Genomic DNA, 20,491 nt, shown 5'->3' on the forward strand with positions numbered 1-20,491 from the left:
TGTCACCCTGGGTTGCATTAGCATACATATTGTGTATCATCCTCTTTAGACTTTTAATTTCCTGAAATAGGGGCCATGTCTTTCTCTTCTTCAAGGTGACCAGGTGCAGCATAGTCTCTACAACAAAAAGGTACTGAATTCTTGAAAGAATGAATATCATGGCCATGAAGGAGACCTCAGGAAAAGCATACAGATAAGAACATGAAGAAGACCCTAGATGGAATCTTGTGGACTCTAACAGTGAGGGCAAGAGCTCTGGGAAATCTGAAAACTGATTTATTCATGTGATCATTGTGGAAGAATGGCAAATGATAGAAATCAAAAATTCTGATCAGAGTTAGGCAAAATGCCAAAGAGCCAGTGATGAGTTTCTTCATTACTGCTAACATTGTTTTCTCTATGTAAATGATCATGTCATATTTACAAAATTTAATTAATGAAACTTCTTTGAAAATTCATGACAAAACTCAATTGAACAGTCTATTTCACCATATATTTATATATTCTACCCATCATTTAAGCAAATAGCCTACCCTTTAAAATATAAAGGAGAAAGAACAATTGCATATATATATATATATATATATATATATATATATATAGCAACAGAGTATGTTACTAAATTATTTATTTCATCTTAATCCCAGGATAACTAAATTTTATACAACTAAATCATTCATTCTAATTCACTTATGCCTGAGTCACATTTGAGAGGTAAAAACAAGCCAAAATAATTACTTACATGTGTTTACTGGCTGACAAATTGGTGATTTTACTGGTAGTTGTATAAAACAATTCTTGGCAACTGATTAATAATTAGTGACTATTATGTTTAAGTTACATGTTTAATTTCTTAAGAGACATTTAGTACTTTTCATAAAACATATACTTTTTTAGTTTATTGCTACTAAAAGGGTTTATTGAAAAATAAAATATTATAACCACCTAACTCAATAAATGGATGTAGATTTACCCAATGTAATGATTACAAAGCTGTTAACAGCAAGAGCCTTCAGACTACTTGCTATACCTGTGTCATTCAATGCAGTTCACATGGGGCTACTGAGCCCTGGAAACCTGGCTAGGGAGGCCACAAAACTGGATGTTTAATTGTATTTTTTATATATTTTTTATTATTATTATACTTTAAGTTTTAGGGTACATGTGCACAACATGCAGGTTTGTTACATATGTACACATGGGCCATGTTGGTGTGCTGCACCCATTAACTTGTCATTTAGCATTAGGTACATTTCCTAATGCTATCCCTCCCGCCTCCCCCCACCCCACAACAGTCCCCGGTGTGTGATCTTCCCCTTTCTGTGTCCATGGGTTCTCATTGTTCAATTCCCACGTATGAGTGAGAACATGCAATGTTTGGTTTTTTGTCCTTGCGATAGTTTACTGAGAATGATGGTTTCCAGCTTCATCCATGTCCCTACCAAGGACATGAACTCATCATTTTTTATGGCTGCATGGTATTCCATGGTGTATATGTGCCACATTTTCTTAATCCAGTCTATCATTGTTGGACATTTGGGTTGGTTCCAAGTCTTTGCTATTGTGAATAGTGCCGCATGCTTCAAAGAGAATAAAATACCTAGGAATCCAACTTACAAAAGGATGTGAAGGACCTCTTCGAGGAGAACTACAAACTACTGCTCAATGAAATAAAAGAGGATACAAACAAATGGAAGAACATTCCATGCTCATGGGTAGGAAGAATCAATATCGTGAAAATGGCCATCCCCATCAAGCTACCAATGACTTCCCCATTAAGCTACCAATGACTTTCTTCACAGAACTGGAAAAAACTATTTTAAAGTTCATACGGAAACGAAAAAGAGCCCGCATTGCCAAGTCAATCCTAAGCCAAAAGAACAAAGCTGGAGGCATCACGCTACCTGACTTCAAACTATTTTATATTGATGTAGATTTAAAAACTGGCACTCAGTTCCATTACTGCAAAATTTAAGTATGTTTGAAACAACTCAGGTAGGTGAATCAACTTTTTGCTGTAAAATTATGAATATTAAATACATATCAACTATTTCTGATGAAAAATTAACATCCAAATTGAGATGTGCCCTAAGTGTAAAATACACACCAAATTTCCAAAATGTAATACCTCTAAAATACGTCAAATACCTTGTTTCTCAACTGATTTTTACATTGGTTTACCATTGATTACATGTTGAAATAATACTTTAAACATGTAATCAGTAGAGTTAAACTAGCCAATGTTATAGAAAATAGCTTAAAATCCTGTTTTCCTCTCAGAAAAGAGCATCATAAAATAGGATCCTAAGAAATATATAAGATGTTCCCTAGGCTGTGCATGGTGGCTCATGCCTATAATCCTAGCACTTTCAGAGGCTGAAGTGGGAGGATCACTTGAGCTCTGGAGGTGGAGACCAGCCTGGGCAACATAGGAAGGCCCCATCTCTACAAAAAATAAAAATAATTAGCCAGGCATGGTGGCATTTGCCATTGGTCCTAGCTACTCAGTAGGCTTAGGTGGGAGGATTGCTTGGGTATGGGAGGTCAAGGCTGTCACGAGCCATGACTGTGCCACTGCACTCCAGCCTGGGCAACAGAGGGAGACTCTCTCTTTAAAAAGAAAAAAAGAAAGATATTCCCTGATATAAAATGCAAAATAAGCAAGGTAGTCAATTCAATAACTGATTAGTAATATGCCTTTGGCACCTGGACATTTAAAACATAAGTGGAGGAATGCTTCATTTATTCGACGTTGGAGGGAAACAAAGTAGTCCACATAAAATCTACACAGTAATCCCTCATTAAAACACAGTAGACCGGTAACTTTAACTTAATCTCTAAAACAACATTTAAAAATTTAACAATGACCAGGCGTGGTGGCTCACACCTGTAATCCCAGCACTTTGGGAGGCCAAGGTGGGTAGATCACAAGGTCAGGAGATCGAAAACATCCTGGCCAACATGGTGAAACCCCGTCTCTACTAAAATACAAAAAAAAAAGCAAAAAAGTAGCTGGGTGTGGTGGTGTGCACCTGTAGTCCCAGGTACTCAGAAGGCTGAGGCAGGAGAATCACTTGAACGTGGGAGGCAGAGATTGCCGTAAGCCGAGATTGCACCACTGCACTACAGCCTGGCAACAGAGCAAGACTCTGTCTCAAAAAAAGAAAAACATAAAAAATAAAAAATTTTTAATGGAAACACTTTGAAATTATATTTTACTTTTTTTATTATACTTTAAGTTCTGGGATACATGTGCAGAATGTGCAGGTTTGTTACACAGATATACATGTGCCATGGTCATCTACATTAGGTATTTCTCCAACCTGTCATCTACATTAGGTATTTCTCCAAATGCTATCCCTCCCCTTGTCTCCCACCCCCCAATAGGCCCTGGTGTGTGATGTTCCCCTCTCTATCCTCATATGTTCTCATTGTTTGACTCCAATTTATCAGTGAGAACACGCAGTGTTTGGTTTTCTGTTCCTGTGTTAGTTTGCTGAGAATGACGGTTTCCAGCTTCATCCATGCCCCTGCAAAGGACATGAACTCATTCTTTTTTTATGGCTGCATAGTATTCCATGGTGTACATGTGCCACATTTTCTTTATCCAGTCTAATATTGATGGGCATTTGGGTTGGTTCCAAGTCGTTGCTATTGTTAATAGTGCTGCAAGAAACATACGTGGGCATGTGTCTTTATAGTAGAATGATCTATCTATCTGACAAAGAGCTAATATCCAGAGTCTACAAAGAACTTAAACAAATTTACGAGAAAAAAACAAACAACCCCATCAAAAAGTGGGCAAAGGATATGAACAGACACTTTTCAAAAGAAGACATTTATGTGGCCAACAAAGATGAAAAAAAAGCTCATCATCACTGGTCATTAGAGAAATGCAAATCAAAACCACAATGAGATACCATCTCATGCCAGTCAGAAAGGTAATCATTAAAAAGCCAGGAAACAACAGATGCTGGGAGGATGTGAAGAAACAGGAACGCTTTTACACTGTTGGTGGGGGTGTAAATTAGTTCAACCATTGTGGACAGTGCGGAGATTCCTCAAGGATCTAGAACTAGAAATATCATTTGACCCAGCAATCCCATTACTAGGTATATACCCAAAGGATTATATATTTTACTTTTTCCTGGCATCTTAAAAAGAAATTTTGAACATGACTTGAAGTTTATTTTTTAATGACTCAGACTCATTATCATCAATTATTATACTATACTGCAGTCTAACAATGCCCAGAGGGACAATTACACTGTGCGGAGCTGTTTGCTGCTGCACGTCAATGGCCTTACAATGCTGGGCATTCAGTTTTGGTTTCTGACCTTGAGGCATTTTCTCTTTCTTCCATTGTTTTTTGCTGTGACTTCTCAATACTGTTAGATATTGATCACAGTTGGTCAGTTCCACAATTGTTCTGAATTTTGTCCTTCTACCAAAAAATAGCTTGACATCCTTTTAAAAATAATGTGATACAACAACGAACAAATATCCATAAACATTATGGTACATGGTTTGGCTCATGAAAAAAATATTATTACCTGTTTCAATGCTTGTAGTTATGTTTCAGAGAACGAGGCTGGCTAGTAAGTCTGACCACAGATAATCATGACAATGATATTGTGATGACAGTGACAATGACAATTATCACAACTATAATTGAGACACTGGGGAAGTGTGTAAGGAGCCCTTCACAATTATACAAGGTAGATAAACTATAATCTTATTAGTATTTTACAGAGGGGGAAATTAAAGTTAAACTTAGAAAGATTAACCTGGCTGTGGTTACATGCTAGTAAGTGATGAACTAGTATTTGAGCCCAGGCCTATACGTATTCTCTATACTGCCTGCAAGGTCAGTATCTATATTTATATTTTAAAAACAAATTAACAGCAACTTAGATGCAAAGCATTAAAAGAAACAAGGTTACCAAATTTTAACTATACAGATTTCTTTAATAAAGTTGTATTCTGCTTTACTGAACCTGATATTAAAAGACACTTATTTTGTTTATTCCTCTACTACTTAAAATCAAGGAGATATTACACAATTCTGCTAGGTGATAATATACTAATAGTTGAGGTTTATAAAATTATCATTGCTAATACAAAATAGAGTATTAAATACTATATTTAATCTATGAAGGTATAGTTGTCCTTATTAGATTTGACTTATGCCTTAATTTATTTGGTAGTTTGGTAGAATCTGATTTGTTGCATGTCTCCTAAGGCACATTTTGGAACCCAGAGATAGCCTTAGTGACTGGTTTTTATCCATACTGCATGTATGTTGCTTTGGTATAAACAGTGAATGAACATTTTAAACTAATTGTATGACATTTTAACATAGGAAGGTTTCATATAAAATGTGGGCTCCTGACTTAAATAACTAGAAGATGTGGCTCCATGGGTCCACATTCTCAACATGAAAGCAACTGACAATTGTATTCGAAATGGTTTGTGAATGGCAGCCACCTCAGAGGAGATCCGTTTGCCAGGTTGCCAATAAGAACCACCTGGCCTGCTTCTCTCAGTTACCTGCCTCGTTCGCGAGTCCTGCTTTTATCCTTTAGTAAAAATCTGAAAGTATAACTCCAAACTTTCCATGATATTCTATATTCTAGTTGTTGCACATTTTCAATCGTATTATTTTATGCAGTCTGAACCACCGCCCTATGGCACATAAATAATATCATTATGAGTTCTTTATACATGAAACTGAAACTCAAATGTAAGCAGCTTGGTTCAAGAGCAGAGAGGTAAAGATCATCCAATTCTAAAACCACCCACTTTATATTGTGTATTAAATCAATTAATCTTAATTCTATATAGTATACATGATTATTGCTATTATTAGTGTTGTAATTAGCATTTTGGGGGGAAACATCTTGTGTGGCTTTCTTCACTGTTTTCAGTACTAACGAACAGGAATCTATCACATCACTTTGCAGTGTTGCCGCCATGGCAAGCATGATGATGAAAAGTTTATGACAGAGACTGAGAGAGAGAGAAAAAGAGAGAGAAGGAGAGATCAAGAGACAGGGGAAAAAAAGAGAGGTATTTTACTTTACATAAAATATATCCCATGAGAAACAACAAATTATTAACTTTCCTTTCACATTTAATATGGAAACAACAAATATACCACTAAAATTTAAAAATAAACAACTATTCCAAATGTCACATAGTGGGAAAGACAATGGAGAAAAGTTAGTGAAGGAACATGTGGCAGGGAAGCATGGGAGGGACTAGATGAATTATTTTATATCAAGTGGCCTGAGAAGCATCTAACGCACCTAATGCTTCAAAACTGCATGAATGAAGGTATGACAGTAACCATCATGAATATCATAATCTCACAAAGGCAAGGGGAACCCACCTGGACAGCTCATCGGCCTCCTTCACTGTTCTTAACACAGTGTTAAGAACAGAGCTCCAGTCTCAGACAACTTGGCTATGATGCTGTTTTGTTTCCTAACGCGCTATGAGAAAATGTAACTGTAACTGCCCCCAAGTTTTACTGATGCTTTCAACAGACAGAATTTGAAAGGCTATACAGGTAAAAGTCTAATCTTGGGGAGACAGTTAAACCTAGAAGTAGACAAGGAACCAAATCCTGTGGCTATCGGCTTCTCTTACATATGGTGAAAGAAACAGAAGGAAGACCGAAGATCCAAGTTACAACTCAATAGTGATGCCTCAACATTATAAAATGTGGATGGGAAATGCAGAAGTTAGATAAAAATCTGCCTGCTCACTAATCTAAGTTAATGGGAATAAGGTCCTCAAAAATGAATAATTTTATATTACTTATATATGGATGCTTTCGAAATTACAAGAAAAACCTATATTTTCTGAAAGTAAGTGACTCAATGTAACATGAGTTATTTATCTGCAGCATAACACTAAGGAAATCATTCAGCTAGAAAACCATGAAATATCTCTTCATAACTTCAAAACTGCTAGTCTATTCTGTAGAAAATAGACATGTTTAAACAAGCTGTTTTGCTACACCCAGATAAAAACAGAAAAATTGATTTTTTCCCACTTTTAACCTGCTTATTTAAAAAGGTCATAAACAAAACCATTATTATTATAGATACCACATAATTCCCAGACTTAAATGGATAATCACTTGAATAGGGACCTTAGGACCATTTTCACAAGCATGCACCAACCATTGTTTTAAGCGAAAGAAAAGAAAATAGAGAGATGTTTTAGGGCAATGAGCAGCATTTTTAAACTTAAGGTAAATTACCCGGCAGAACTGTCCTACTTCAGCATGAGTTTGGATTTGAGAAGGTGAATGTTATAGGTGAGTAAGACATAAATACTCAAGATACTTTCAAAATATCCCTGTGCTCCTAAATTTTAGGCTTGTGGGGAATAAACGAGGCAGATAATACCAGGAACAAAGTTTATACAAAGACGGTAAATCCTTACTCCTGTGCTACACTCTGCATCAACAGAAACTTTTCTGCTAGACTGAGTAATCTCATAAACCCTGTGAGAGAAGTTATATTTCTACCATTCAAACTCAAATCCAGACAGATTAGATTGATATAGCAACTTTCTTAATCTCTTTTACAGAAGAGAATTAGTCTGTCTGAATTTTGAAGCTAACTCTACTTTATTTGAAAGAGTAGTAGATTTAACTGTTCTCCTTAATCAAGCTGAAATAAGATTCTGGTTTTAACAAGGAAGAAATGCTGAAAGGGAAAGAAAAAATACTAAGAAAACAGGAAGACTTTTAATGGGACACTCAGTACTCTCAAAAGTTATTAACATACTGTGAGATTATAATATTCTTAGTGAAGAACAGGCTATAAGTTACTGCTTATTTCTTACTGTCTGACTTCTTTTGGAATAGTTAGCTGTTTGCTAAACTATGTCCAAAATGTCTTTTAATCATCCATCATTTGTTTTTTGGCTTTTTTTTTTTTTTTGAAATGGAATTTTGCTCTTGTTGCCCAGGCTGGAGTGCAATGGCGCAATCTCGGCTCACTGCAACCTCCGCCTCCCAGGTTCAAGCAATTCTCCTGCCTCAGCCTCCCAAGTAGGTGGGATTACAGGCATGCACCACCACACCCAGCTAATTCTGTATTTTTAGTAGAGACAAGGTTTCTCCATATTGGTCAGGCTGGTTTTGAACTCCCAATCTCAGGTGATCAGCTCCCCTTGGCCTCCCAAAATGCCGGGATTACAGGTGTGAGCCGCCATGTCCAGCCATCATTTGTTTTTGTAAAGCATATAAGGCAGGTGTTTATATGTCTAAAATGATGCTATATTACTTCAATTATAAAAAAACTCAGTGCTTTGAAATCTATCCAGTGAAATTAAAAACAAATACATTAGCTCTCCCTTATTTTTAGGAGATACAGTCCAAGACTGCCAGTGGATGCCTGAAACGATGGATAATACCAAACCCTATATATACTGTGTCTTTATACATACATACCTATGATAAAGTTTCATGTATAAATTGGGCAAAATAAGAGATTAACAACAACTAATAAAATAGAACAATTATAATAATATACTGTAATAAAATTTATGTGAATGTAATCTTTCTTTCTCTCAAAATATTATACTGTACTCACTCTTCTTCTTGTGATGCTATGAAGATGATAAGGTACCTATATGATGAAGTGAGGTGAATGACCTCATTGTGACATAGCATTAGTCTACTATTGAAAACTAATAAAAAACTTATGAACTGCTTATTTCTGGAATTTTCCATTTAATATTTTCAGGCTAAAGTACTATGAGTAACTGAAATCACAGAAAGCAAAACCACAGATAAATGGGGGCACCTACTGTTCTCTGAAAGGAGTGATTTTTTTTTAAGCCTATCTCTCCAAAATTTCTGACAAACATATGCTCCAAGCATATATATTGAAAAATGCAGCATAGTATATGTGTATCTCTAACTTTACCAAATAATACCAAATTGTTTTCAAATGTGGTTGTACACATTTATCCTTTGTATGCTATTTTTTCTGTATTTTTTTTTGTTTTTGTCATTGGGTGAATTGTTCTCTTTGTAATTCAATGACAAAATCAAAAAGTAGTGTATGACTTAAAAATCCTCTTAAAAATAATTTTAGAATTTTCCATTCATGTCATGGTTGCTTAGTTTTTAAATAATCTTGCTAATCATGATGGTGTCATATACTCGTTAGCTAATATACTGATGCATAATAATCCTCAAGTTAATATTTATCATTGAGAACTGATTTGGTCATGATGTAATATCATATATAATTATGCTAAAATTTTGTTTAGAATACTTACATCTATGGTCATGAGGGCTTACCTCAGGAATGCAAGACTGGCTTACCATTAAAAATCAATTCTAATTAACCATAGAAAAGCCATATGGTAAGATATCATAGAATAATTACCTCAGATACAAAAATCCACTCTGAGCAGGGAGAACCCTTTGAATTTCCTTCCACATACTAACTTGTAGAAAATGCCCACCATGGTTAAGAAGTCCCAAATACTATATATAGTGTCTATACTAAGAGTACTTTATTCTACATACTTATGACCCTAAAAAGACCAACTGGACTCACTTTTGCTTCTGAAAACAACTCTAGCTGCTCAAGAAAAGAGAGTATCTTTTAGCCTAATGGTTACCATATTATGAACTCAAGCTGATGAAATATAACTATATTAATTTTGTGTCCAAACATAAGTTTAAGGAGGAAAAACATGAGCATTAGATCTACTTTGCTATCTCCTTTAGAAGTCAGTATTTTATCTTTGAAAGAAATATTTAACGAACAAAAGATATTCATTTGAAGATTTAGTAATGGTTATGGCATAGCAGTTATTTAAATCCAACAAGTTTTCATTGTCTTAAAAGTGCATTTATGTAGTGCCAGAGGAATATGCAAACAGAATTTAAAACTGGGACCACTACATTATATTCATTATTACTAATTCTAGAAACTCCTGAAACTTATGGGTGACATACTTGTCAGAAAGTTCTCTTTACCAAATAAAGGACAACCCAATCTCTGTGATGAACTGTCATTACTAATTTAGCAAAGCTAGAAGGCAGTTCAGCTGAGTAGACAGAAAATTAAACATGGGCAGCTCCTGATTGGAAATTTATTCATAGCAGGTAATGAAATAGCACAGTCAGGATCTCTGGTATTACTCAGAGTAAGAGATTTAATTCTGATAACTTTGATGATGGCACTTGAATCACAGATTCTAAATGGTGACAAGTGACATATAGATAGGATAAAATGAGCATCAGCAACATATCTCTACAGAAGCAATTCTATAACATCAATTTTTTCAAACAGTAAATATAATAATTTCAAAAATTATGACAAAAGTTTTCAAAGAAGAGGCTTAGGTCTTAAGCAAGCCATGTGCCATATTTATGTCTGTTTGTTAATGGGTTATAAAATTAATCAGCCTAACAAATGTAAGGGGTGGAAAAGTTTATATTTAAAATATGAAACATAAATTGTAGTTTCTGATTTCATCTGAATAAGGAACAAACTCAAAATTACAGGCAGAGTAGCTATTTTATGAAGAGGGTGAAAGTGAAGGATTGGGTTGTGTATTTCTATGCATGTAAGGAATATTCATTAAATGCATTCACATATAGCTAAATACAAGTATGTTGTTCACATTTTTCAAATATAGTTTTTTTATTTTGAATTTTGTGTGCCTTTCTAAATTTTCTAATTACAATGGCATTATTTTATAATGAAAGGTGTATTTTTTTTTTAAAAAATGGCTATTTCAGACATAACTCTCTGATAATTCTCATAACAGAAATATGGCTGAGTAAATAATATTTCCACATGAACAGGTATTTCAATACATCTATTTTGAATTTGTAAAGTAGCATATTCATTGTGTGTGGTTAAAATTACTTAACGCCCCTTCGAAGGGAGGGGCGTTAAGGAATTTTAAGGCTATGTGCAAAAATTCTCTTATCTTTACCTAACAAGTTTTATTAGATAAACTAACAAGTTTTCAAGTTTTCTTGAAACTGTGATTGACCAGTAGTTTTCAACAGAAATGGCACTCTGCCATGTTCTAAACCCAGACCATATAAAATGGCAGCTTGCATATCCTGTCTTTTGGGACTATCGCCCTTGTGAGAAAGCCCAAGTTGTCTGTGGAGTGGGCTAGGAGGAGGGGATTTGGGGTCCTCAATCTCACAACAAAGGCTGAGCTCCTAGCTGACAGCCAGCACCAACCGTAGGTCACATGAGTGAACCATCCTGAAAGCAGATGCTCTGTCCCCTATATGAGCCACCCCAGGGGACACAAGGTGAAGAAAAGAAGAGCAGTCCACACTGAGGTATACCCAAATTGTGAGTTTGGGAACAAAATAAATATTGCTGTTAAGTCACTAAATTTTTGGCTTACTAAGCAGCAATAAATAACCAAAAGAGCAAAGTAGGACTTTGATCATGAATGCTAAGAAGTATTTGTTTAAATGAATTTATATACACTGGCTTTGGAGGATTTTATCTATATTGTTTAATAATGTCATAACTAATTGTGATGGTTTATACTGACTGTCAACTTGATTGGATTGAAGGATGCAAATATTGTTCCTGGATATGTCTGTAAGGGTGTTGCCAAAGGAGATTAACATTTGAGTCAGTGAACTGGAAAAGGCAGACCCACCCTCAGTCTTGGTGGGCACCATCTCATCAGCTGCCAGCACAGCCAGAATAAAAGCAGGCAGAGGAATGTGGAAAAACTAGACTAGCTTAGTCTTCCAGCCTCCATCTTTCTCCTGTACTGGACGCTTCCTGTCCTTGAATATCAAATTCCAAGTTCTTCAGCTTTTGGACTCTTGGGCCTTTCACCACAGACTGAAGGCTGCACTATCGGCTTCCCTACTTTTGAGGTTTGGGGACTCAGACTAGCTTCCTGGCTCTTCAGCTTGCAGATGACCTACTGTGGGAATTCACCTTGTGATCCTATGAGTCAGTTCTCGTAATAAACTCCCCTTGATAAATATATATAGCTTCATATATAAATATATATATATATATCCTATTAGTTCTCTCCTGCTAGAGAACCCTAATACATTAATAGTATAAACCTATATAGAAAATACTAATTCTATAAAATGGGAAAATTTAGATATTGGTCAAACAGAATGACATGTAGAATAATACAAATGCAATTTAATAAAACTATATTTACAGAGGACTAAGTCTATATGACAGCACAAAAAAAACAAATAAAATGGTCACAATAAAAAATAAATTAAGCTAAAACTATAGGATGCTTTATTTACCACAAGCATGCACATGAGAAAGATTAATAGTTAATTCAATAAAAAAGAAGCTGAGTATTAAATAACAATGTTAAGTTTGTCTCAATTTCTGTAATAGAAATGTTTTTGAAAACAATGATGTATGATCCCTTTTGTTTAGAAAATTGGCTAAGTTTAAATGCACTTTGGTACAACAAGGTACACTACAATAAACATGTGAATAAAATAAAAATGTTGTATAACATAAAAATCCATCCACTTAATGTATTTCTTTTTAAGGTATAATTCTACAGAAGAATTGTTTTAAAACATAAAAATCTAACTATTTAATAAATATATTTCTTTCATAAGGCACAGTTCTACAAAATAGAGTCAACCCTCCTTCATCCAAATATAAACCAGAGTTCAATTAATTGAATTTCTTGTGCATATTCTACTTCTATAAGATGTACTCAATGTAATTAGTAGAGTTATGTAATTGCAGTTTTTTGCCAATAAAAGTAAGGGCAAAAACCACAATTACTTTTGCACCAACCTAATATATCACAGAATTAATACAGATTTAGTCTTTTTTATTTGCCATAAATCTGTGGCATAATAATGAATGTTCAAAAGGTGACATGAATACAAAATACCTTCATGAGCAAAACTATATTAGTCCCCAAACTCTGCCTCCTTCTATAATAAAAAGCCTGAGAATAAGAATGATTAATCAGTTTGTACCAGAGTGAGTCTAGGCCAGGAACCCAGCTACCATCTTGTTTCTTTTCTCACCTATTACACTGTCTTATCTGGCATGAGTGATTCCTGAATGGCTATGAAATATAAAATAATGTATGATATCCAGAAATAATGTATGAATTTCCTTCATATATAAGTCATCTAATTTAGGTTGAAAAATGAGACCTCTTCATTTTATAAAATTATTTGCTGAGACATTTTTCTATACAGCCTATTTTCTAGGTATATTTATGTTTATGTATGATGCAATGCTGGAAAGAAAATTCATTAATTTTTTTCAAAAATACATATACATATATAAAATATATATAATATGTATATAATACATATACATATTTCAAATATGTATATGTATTATAAAAATATGTATTATACATTACTTGATACTTTGCTTTTAATATGCTTGACATTTTCATTTTTTCACTTACAATAAATAATAAACACAAGTTCATGGTTTTTTAACTTGTCTTTTTAATTTTTGCCATATGCTATTTAATCACATAAAACACCCTTCTCCTTAAATGGTAGAAGAGGTCAGAGATCTGTCTGATCTTAACAAATGGTTTCAACACTAAGCCTTAGTTTATTTATCTGTAAGATGGCTATAACAATAGTGTTTACCACATATAAGTAGAGTTGCTGTGCAGATTAAATAAGATAAAATAGGTAGCTAATATATCTAAAACACTTGGCACCATACATGAAACATATTATATACTAGTAACTGTTGTTTTATAGTTATAAATTAATTTAGCTGTAATCAAAACCATGTAATTTTAAGATATGAAGCAATGAAGTATGATTTTTTTAAATGGCCTACTTAAAACAATGTATTTCTCTAGTAAAAGGAGACTGGCTATGGTTTAGGTCAAATTGATAAAGTGGCCTTTTAGATATTAAAAAAAATGATTCACAGTAAAATTTTTAAATGAATATATAACCAATATATTTTACATGGCCTAAGATATGTAAAATTGAAATTTAATGAAATATACCACAAATACATGTGCTATACAAAACAAGGTAAAATCCCCTGTACAACAAAAATAAATCCAATTAAGAACATTAAGTACCAGTGAGAGAGTACACACACAATGAATTTAGTGAAATTCTTAAAAATTAATGTTAAACAGCAACAATAGAAAACATTTCTATATTGTATGTACCTACCTGGAGTAGGCAAACAATCTGCTATCCCAAAGATCATGAGTCCCTCTAGGTCCAGAATGAAAATAACAGGAATCTGTCCCATCAAACATATTCAATCCGTCTGCTGAATTTTTTGAAGCATGGCTGTGTACCACATCTAAGAGGACTATGATACCCATGGAATGAGCTGTGTCTACCAGTTCTTGTAGCTCTTCAGGTGTTCCATAACGGCTAACAATGAAGAACACAGCAAAAACAAGATTACATCACATTTAGAGGAAACAGCCGATTGTGCAGCAATTGTTTCACCATCACAGTACTAGATACTTTAAATATCCAAACAGCATGTGACATGATACCTGGATACAACTCAAATTTGCTTAATATCAAATATTAAGCAAATTTAAAACCATTAAGTTAGAAAATAATTTAAATCGGGTTATTAAATGTAGATTTATACCCCAACCAAAATCCACATTTTGAGGATGTAAATAATAAAACTCTGCTTCTCTATTTTCAGAGCTTCTGATTTCTACCTGAAGCAAGTCATTCCTGCTCTGTTTGCCCACTGCCCATTACTTTTAGGGTGTACATTTGAGATTGAGGGGCTCTTCAAGAATTTATTTGAATATCCATGGTACCTTGATTGAGGTTATCCCTCCTGCACTTATTCCAAAAATAGAATGCCCACAGTTACCAGTGGGCCAAGACAATGTGCCACGTTTGTCATCACCCAAGTAAATAAGATGGGTAGCTCACAAGCAGGTGTGTTTGTGTCAAAGGTAGCCCCCTAGTCTGAATGAAATAGGTAACAAAAATTACTCACAGAAGAAGGCTTTTCTTAACCTGTGTAAAATTTTGACATTATAGTCATCCACAGCATCAGCTTTGCCCTTTAAATAGTCACCTTTGCCTTCAATTGTTTACTGTCTCTCTTCCTCACTCGACTATATGCTCCTTGAGGGCAGCGGCTGTTACTATCAGGCTCCTCATGATATGGTACAGTGCTAAGTATACAGCAAGTCTCCCAATAGCCAACTCCACTGAGCAGCAAGAGCTGTCTTTTTAAACTGGAAATAAGATCATGTTACCTACTTAAAATCATACTTGTGCTCCCATTCATCCCAGGGTGAAGACCATTGTCCTGATCATGGCCTACTGCACCATCTACTGGCTCTTTCCAATAATGCTAATTATCTTATGACACTCTCCCACACCCTCTTTTTATTCCAGCCACCTATCCATTTTTTTACTCATTGAACATGTTCAATAATAAACAGCCTTAAAGTTTTTTTTCATTCAGCCATTCACTCATTCCTTCATTCATTCCTTTATTTGTTTGCCACTTACTAAAGTCATCTACCACGTACCATGACATTTTCTATGTTCTGGAGATACACCAGCGAAAAAAATAAACACCACTGATCATATGGAATTTACTTTCCCATTGGGAGACAACAAACAAGCAAAATACATAGAATGTCAGATAATAATAAGTGTCCTAAAGAAAACAAAGAAAAGCCACCGGTGGGAAGGGAAGGTTTGCTATTTTAAATAGGGTCATCAGTTAAAGTTTCATGGAAAAGGCAACATTTGAGCAAGAAAAAAAGTAAGAAGCAAGGCATAAGAATATCTAAGGGTAAGAGCATTCAGACAGAAAGGAACAGCAGGTGCAGGGGACTGGGGCAGGGTTGAGCTAAGAGCATTTGAAGAAAACCAAACAGGCTACTCTAACTGGAATGGTCAAGAAAGAAAAGAGGTGAGCTCTAAGAGTCAGGCAAGAAGCACATCAAGTGAGGCCTTGGGAACCAGTGTGAGGCCTTTTGCTTTTATTCTGAAGGAGACAGGGATTCATTACGGTTCTGGGCAAAAGAGCGACATGATCTGACTTTAATTTTTAAATGATTACTCTGGCCACCGTGCAGAAAAATTGACCATTAATTGGTAGAACAAAGGTAAGAGAAGGGGAAAGACAGCATGAGAAAACAGAGTGACCAGTTAAAGAGCTATTGAAATAATCCAGGTAAAAGATAATCGCAAGTTGGACATGGGTGGTGGCAGTGGGGGCAGTTGAAGCAGCCAGATTTGGGATATATTTTGAAGTTACAGATGGCTAGATTTTTTAATAGCTAGCGTGTAGGGAGGAACAGAAAGGGACAAGTCAAGTATAATGCCAAGATTTTTGGCTTGAACAACTAGAAGATGAAAATGTCATTTACTGAATTAGAGAAGATGGCAGGGGGAGGAAGTTTGAAGTTAAGATCAGAAATTTAATTTTGGACACATGAAGTTTGATATATGTATTAGATACTCCCAACATCAAATATATACTTTCTGAAGTTCATAAGATAGGTCAGAGAGACTTAAGTTTTGGAGTTAACATATAGCATATATTTAAGCTACAAAACTGGATGAGACTTGATGAGATCCTCCCGAATATTTCATACAGATGAAGAAGAGAATGGAACTAAGTTCTGAGTATTGGGACGTCCAATATTTACTGGTCGTAAAGATGATGAGGAAAGAGCAAAGGAAATTAACAATAAGCAACAAGTGAGGTGGGAAAAGCAACAAGAGGAGGTTAAAATATTCTGGAAGCCAGGGAAAGAAAAAGGTTTCAAGAAGGTGACAGTAACCAGCTGTACCAAGGGGTGCTGACAGCTGAAGTAAGCTAAGAATTGTCCATTGTCCTCAACAATGTGAAGGTCACTAATACCCTTGACAAAAGCAACTTCAGTAAAGAGGCAGACCGCATACTTGGAGTGGGCTCAGGAAAGAACCAGAGTGGAGGATTTGGAGACAGTATTACAGATAACTTATTGAGGGAGAACTAATATAAAGAGAAACAGGTAAATGAACCAGTATCTTTTTTCTATGTCTGGAATGTCACCTATTTACGCCCACTTCACCGCTTTCCCCAGTTAACTCTTAGTCGTGTTTTAGATCTCACTTGCAATATTTGTTCTGATCTATTCTAAACTGATCAGACTTCTGATTATAGTTCCCTGTCATTTTCATTTTAGCTTTTATTACAGTTAAAAATAATAATCTGTATGAATGATGATGGGAGCAATGTCTATATGCCATACATCATAAACTCCATGACACTGAGTGTTGGACTTCTTCGGTCTGTGGTCTTTTAGGTCAGCACCTCTTTAATTGCATAGAATCCCTTGGTGTCTTTTCTGTCCAGAGAGAATTATTCCATCCATTTCAGTCTGGAGGGAAGGGCAGCCCTTCTGTGAGTAGTAATTGTTGTACCAAGGGACTCTTCGGTGACCTTCCTAGATGAGTCAATCTCTTTCCAGAAAACGATGTGCTCTCTCACAATAATGGCTTTCATAGGAAAAGATTTTCTGACTAAAACATGGGCTCCAAATGAGTGACAATTTCAGCAGGTAACTGGACATTCTATATCACAAATCATCCCACGAGGAGTAACATAAAATCAAGGACAATTTCTAAGGCTGGAGGAGAAGAGAGTCTATGACCTTAGTAAAAGAAAATGTTCAGCTTCTATTAACTCTGTTAACCCTAAAAGGTTACACAATGTTATAAAAAATGAACAATTTCATTTTATTTCTTTAAATTACTGGCTCAAAATAAAAATGAACACAATGAGTCTCTGATTTTACCTGGAAGCTGCAAAGAAGCTTGTGATTTGGTAACCAAAGCTGGCATAGTAAGCATGCTCCATGATTGCCATCAACTGAATGCAGTTGTATCCTATATAAGGCAATGGTCAAATCTAAATTAGAAGCCACATTTAAAAAAAAAAGTAATGGGGAAAAAAAGCATCCTTATTCCAAATACATTAAAATTTACAAACAATCTAGAAGCTTTGGTCGTCTTGAAAAGTTCTACTACTTTAACATTTTTTTGTTTGACCTTCTAACAACATTGGATAGTCTCTTAGAGCTGTATTCTGACTAGCTATTTGATATAGCTTCATTTTAACAAGCAATAAATAATATGCAAATTTACTTAATTTGGTTTTAGCATATTAAAAACGGCAATCTCCATATGCTAAACATCAGTTACACTTGCAATATTCATATTGAAGATTATGAAAGCTAAATAAAAATAACCAATTGCATGACATACACTTTTTATTTTGACTCTATGTATTTCTATATATTTCAATCCTTTTTTCCATATAGAATAAGAAATAGCACCAAACTCTTATTTTCCATAAGGTAGCTTTTTTTTTTTTTTGAGATGGAGTCTCGCTCTGTTGCCCAGGCTGCAGTGCAGTGGCTTGATCTCAGCTCACTGCAACCTTCACCTCCCAGGTTCAAGCAATTCTCATGCCTCAGCCTCCCAAGTAGCTGGAACTACAGGTGCGTGCCACCATCCCTGGCTATTTTTTTGTATTTTTGGTAGAGATGGGGTTTCACCATGCTGGCCAGGCTGGTCTCGAACTCCTGACCTCAGGTGATCCACCCACCTCAGCCTCCCAAAGTGCTGGGATTACAGGCGTGAGCCACCGCGCCCAGCCTGCAAGGTAGCTTTTATACAGTCAGCATTAATGCTTCTACTTTCCACTATATAATTTGCACCTAAAAAATTATTTCCAAGTTGCATATATGCATGTATGTGCACATACAAACACACATCACCTTCCTTTCTCCATCTGAATGTTTTGCTCTAACAGTAAATAAAGTGACTCAAAAAAGTAGATATTGTGTTTTAAAAATCCGTAACATTAAAAAAATTCTAATATATTTTTAATATAAGCAAATAATCAGAAGAAAAAAGTATTGGTCTTAAAAAAGCTAAGAAAAACAGGTTTTTCTTCTTGAAGTATAATTTGGTAAAATGTTCGAATATGATTTCATTACTTTGGAAGTTACAGTTCTGTAACATACATAGTAAATATTCTTATTCTGCTCTCAAAGTCCAATTCATATAAGCTTTATAATTTTCTTAAGGTTTATATAAGCTCATTTTTAATGGCAGTTCATGTAACTCTACAACTATATTTGTAAATACACTTATAAACAAAGATATTAGATTAGTTTCATTCTTCTTGGCTGATACCTTGTATCAAGCACAAATTTATAGTTTTATTCTTAATTTTTATGGCATTAATCATTCCTGGATTCACTTTCATTCCAGGTACTAGGCTAGACAATTCAAACACAAAGATGAGTAAGAGAATCCTTGTGCTGCTGAATGTTCTGCAAGAACTGGGTCATAAGCAATTTATTACTCCATAATATGAAAGAATATCTCAAATATAATAATTTAGCATAATATCTATTAATTATAATTAATACTAAATACTCTATACATTTAATTAATTTTGGTTTCTGGAACCTGACTTTACCATCACAGATAATCCATACATAACTGAAAACTTTAACCATGGCTTACAAACCTTTCTTCTAGCCAAAATTTGGACTCTCTAGCAGAAGCAGCATAATTACATGTGCTTTATCCTCTGCCTAGTCATTGAAGCAGGTGTTAAATATACTGTTGTATTATTTTAAATATCATTACCTATAAAAACAACAGATTTAAAGCACACTGAATCAATAATTCAGCAATATATTCTTTACTCTCCTGTTTGTTATGAAGACAGGATCTGTGCCATTACAGTTCAATACATGAACATCTAGCAAAATGTGTCTCACATAGATATTCTATAAATGTTTGTTAAATAAATCATCCAGGCAGGGGCTATATAAAATAACTGATACAAAATGAGTTCCGGGCACATTACAGATAAAATATTTTTTTCCTTAACAGACTAAAATGAACAGGCTATAGTCAATAATCACTTAAATTGATAAAGGTTTCCTCCAGTAAAAAAGTAATTATGCTTACATATTTATCTATAATTTTGGAAGTCATCAGTTCACATTACTTAAAATTGAAATTGGAATAATATCTTTAATTCTTATGCTCTATCTTATTCCATTTCTCCTTTCTATGCTATCACTATTACAGGGCAATTTGAGAAGCCTAAAATAAAATGCCTTTCTATTACATATTTAATCTCCTAACACAAAAAAGAGACACTTGTAATTAGCTTTTCTAATAAGAGAACAGACTCATTAAAATTTTATCTGAATAAAAATCACAGTTATTACTTACCAAGGCCTTTGATTCTTGGTAGTACATTGCATGTAAAATGTTTATAAGAAGCTACTTTTCCTTCATGGGAAGAAATTCCCACATGAGATTCATAAATTCTTAGACTCCGTGGCTTCTTTGGTCTGGAATGCTTAAACTACAGAATATAAAATTACGTATAGAGTTAAGCCAGGAATTCTGGTATGACACTACCTGATCAAGTATATTTTTAAAAAGTGGTGA

General features: G+C 34.7%; 1 protein-coding gene across 1 annotated transcript in view; it reads right to left on the reverse strand.

Annotated features, from left to right (window-relative positions):
- Positions 1–20,491, reverse strand: part of GBE1 (1,4-alpha-glucan branching enzyme 1) — a 276,829-nt gene that overhangs the window by 140,802 nt on the left and 115,536 nt on the right. Inside the window, exons 6-8 of the mRNA XM_055110157.2 lie at positions 20,270–20,405; positions 17,806–17,896; positions 14,192–14,401 (exon numbers count right to left, since the gene is read on the reverse strand). Coding sequence (XP_054966132.1) covers positions 14,192–14,401; positions 17,806–17,896; positions 20,270–20,405 — 437 coding nt within the window. The remainder of the gene's footprint in view (positions 1–14,191; positions 14,402–17,805; positions 17,897–20,269; positions 20,406–20,491) is intronic.

Source organism: Pan paniscus, chromosome 2 (assembly GCF_029289425.2).
Source record: "Pan paniscus chromosome 2, NHGRI_mPanPan1-v2.0_pri, whole genome shotgun sequence".
Lineage (NCBI taxonomy): Eukaryota > Metazoa > Chordata > Mammalia > Primates > Hominidae > Pan > Pan paniscus.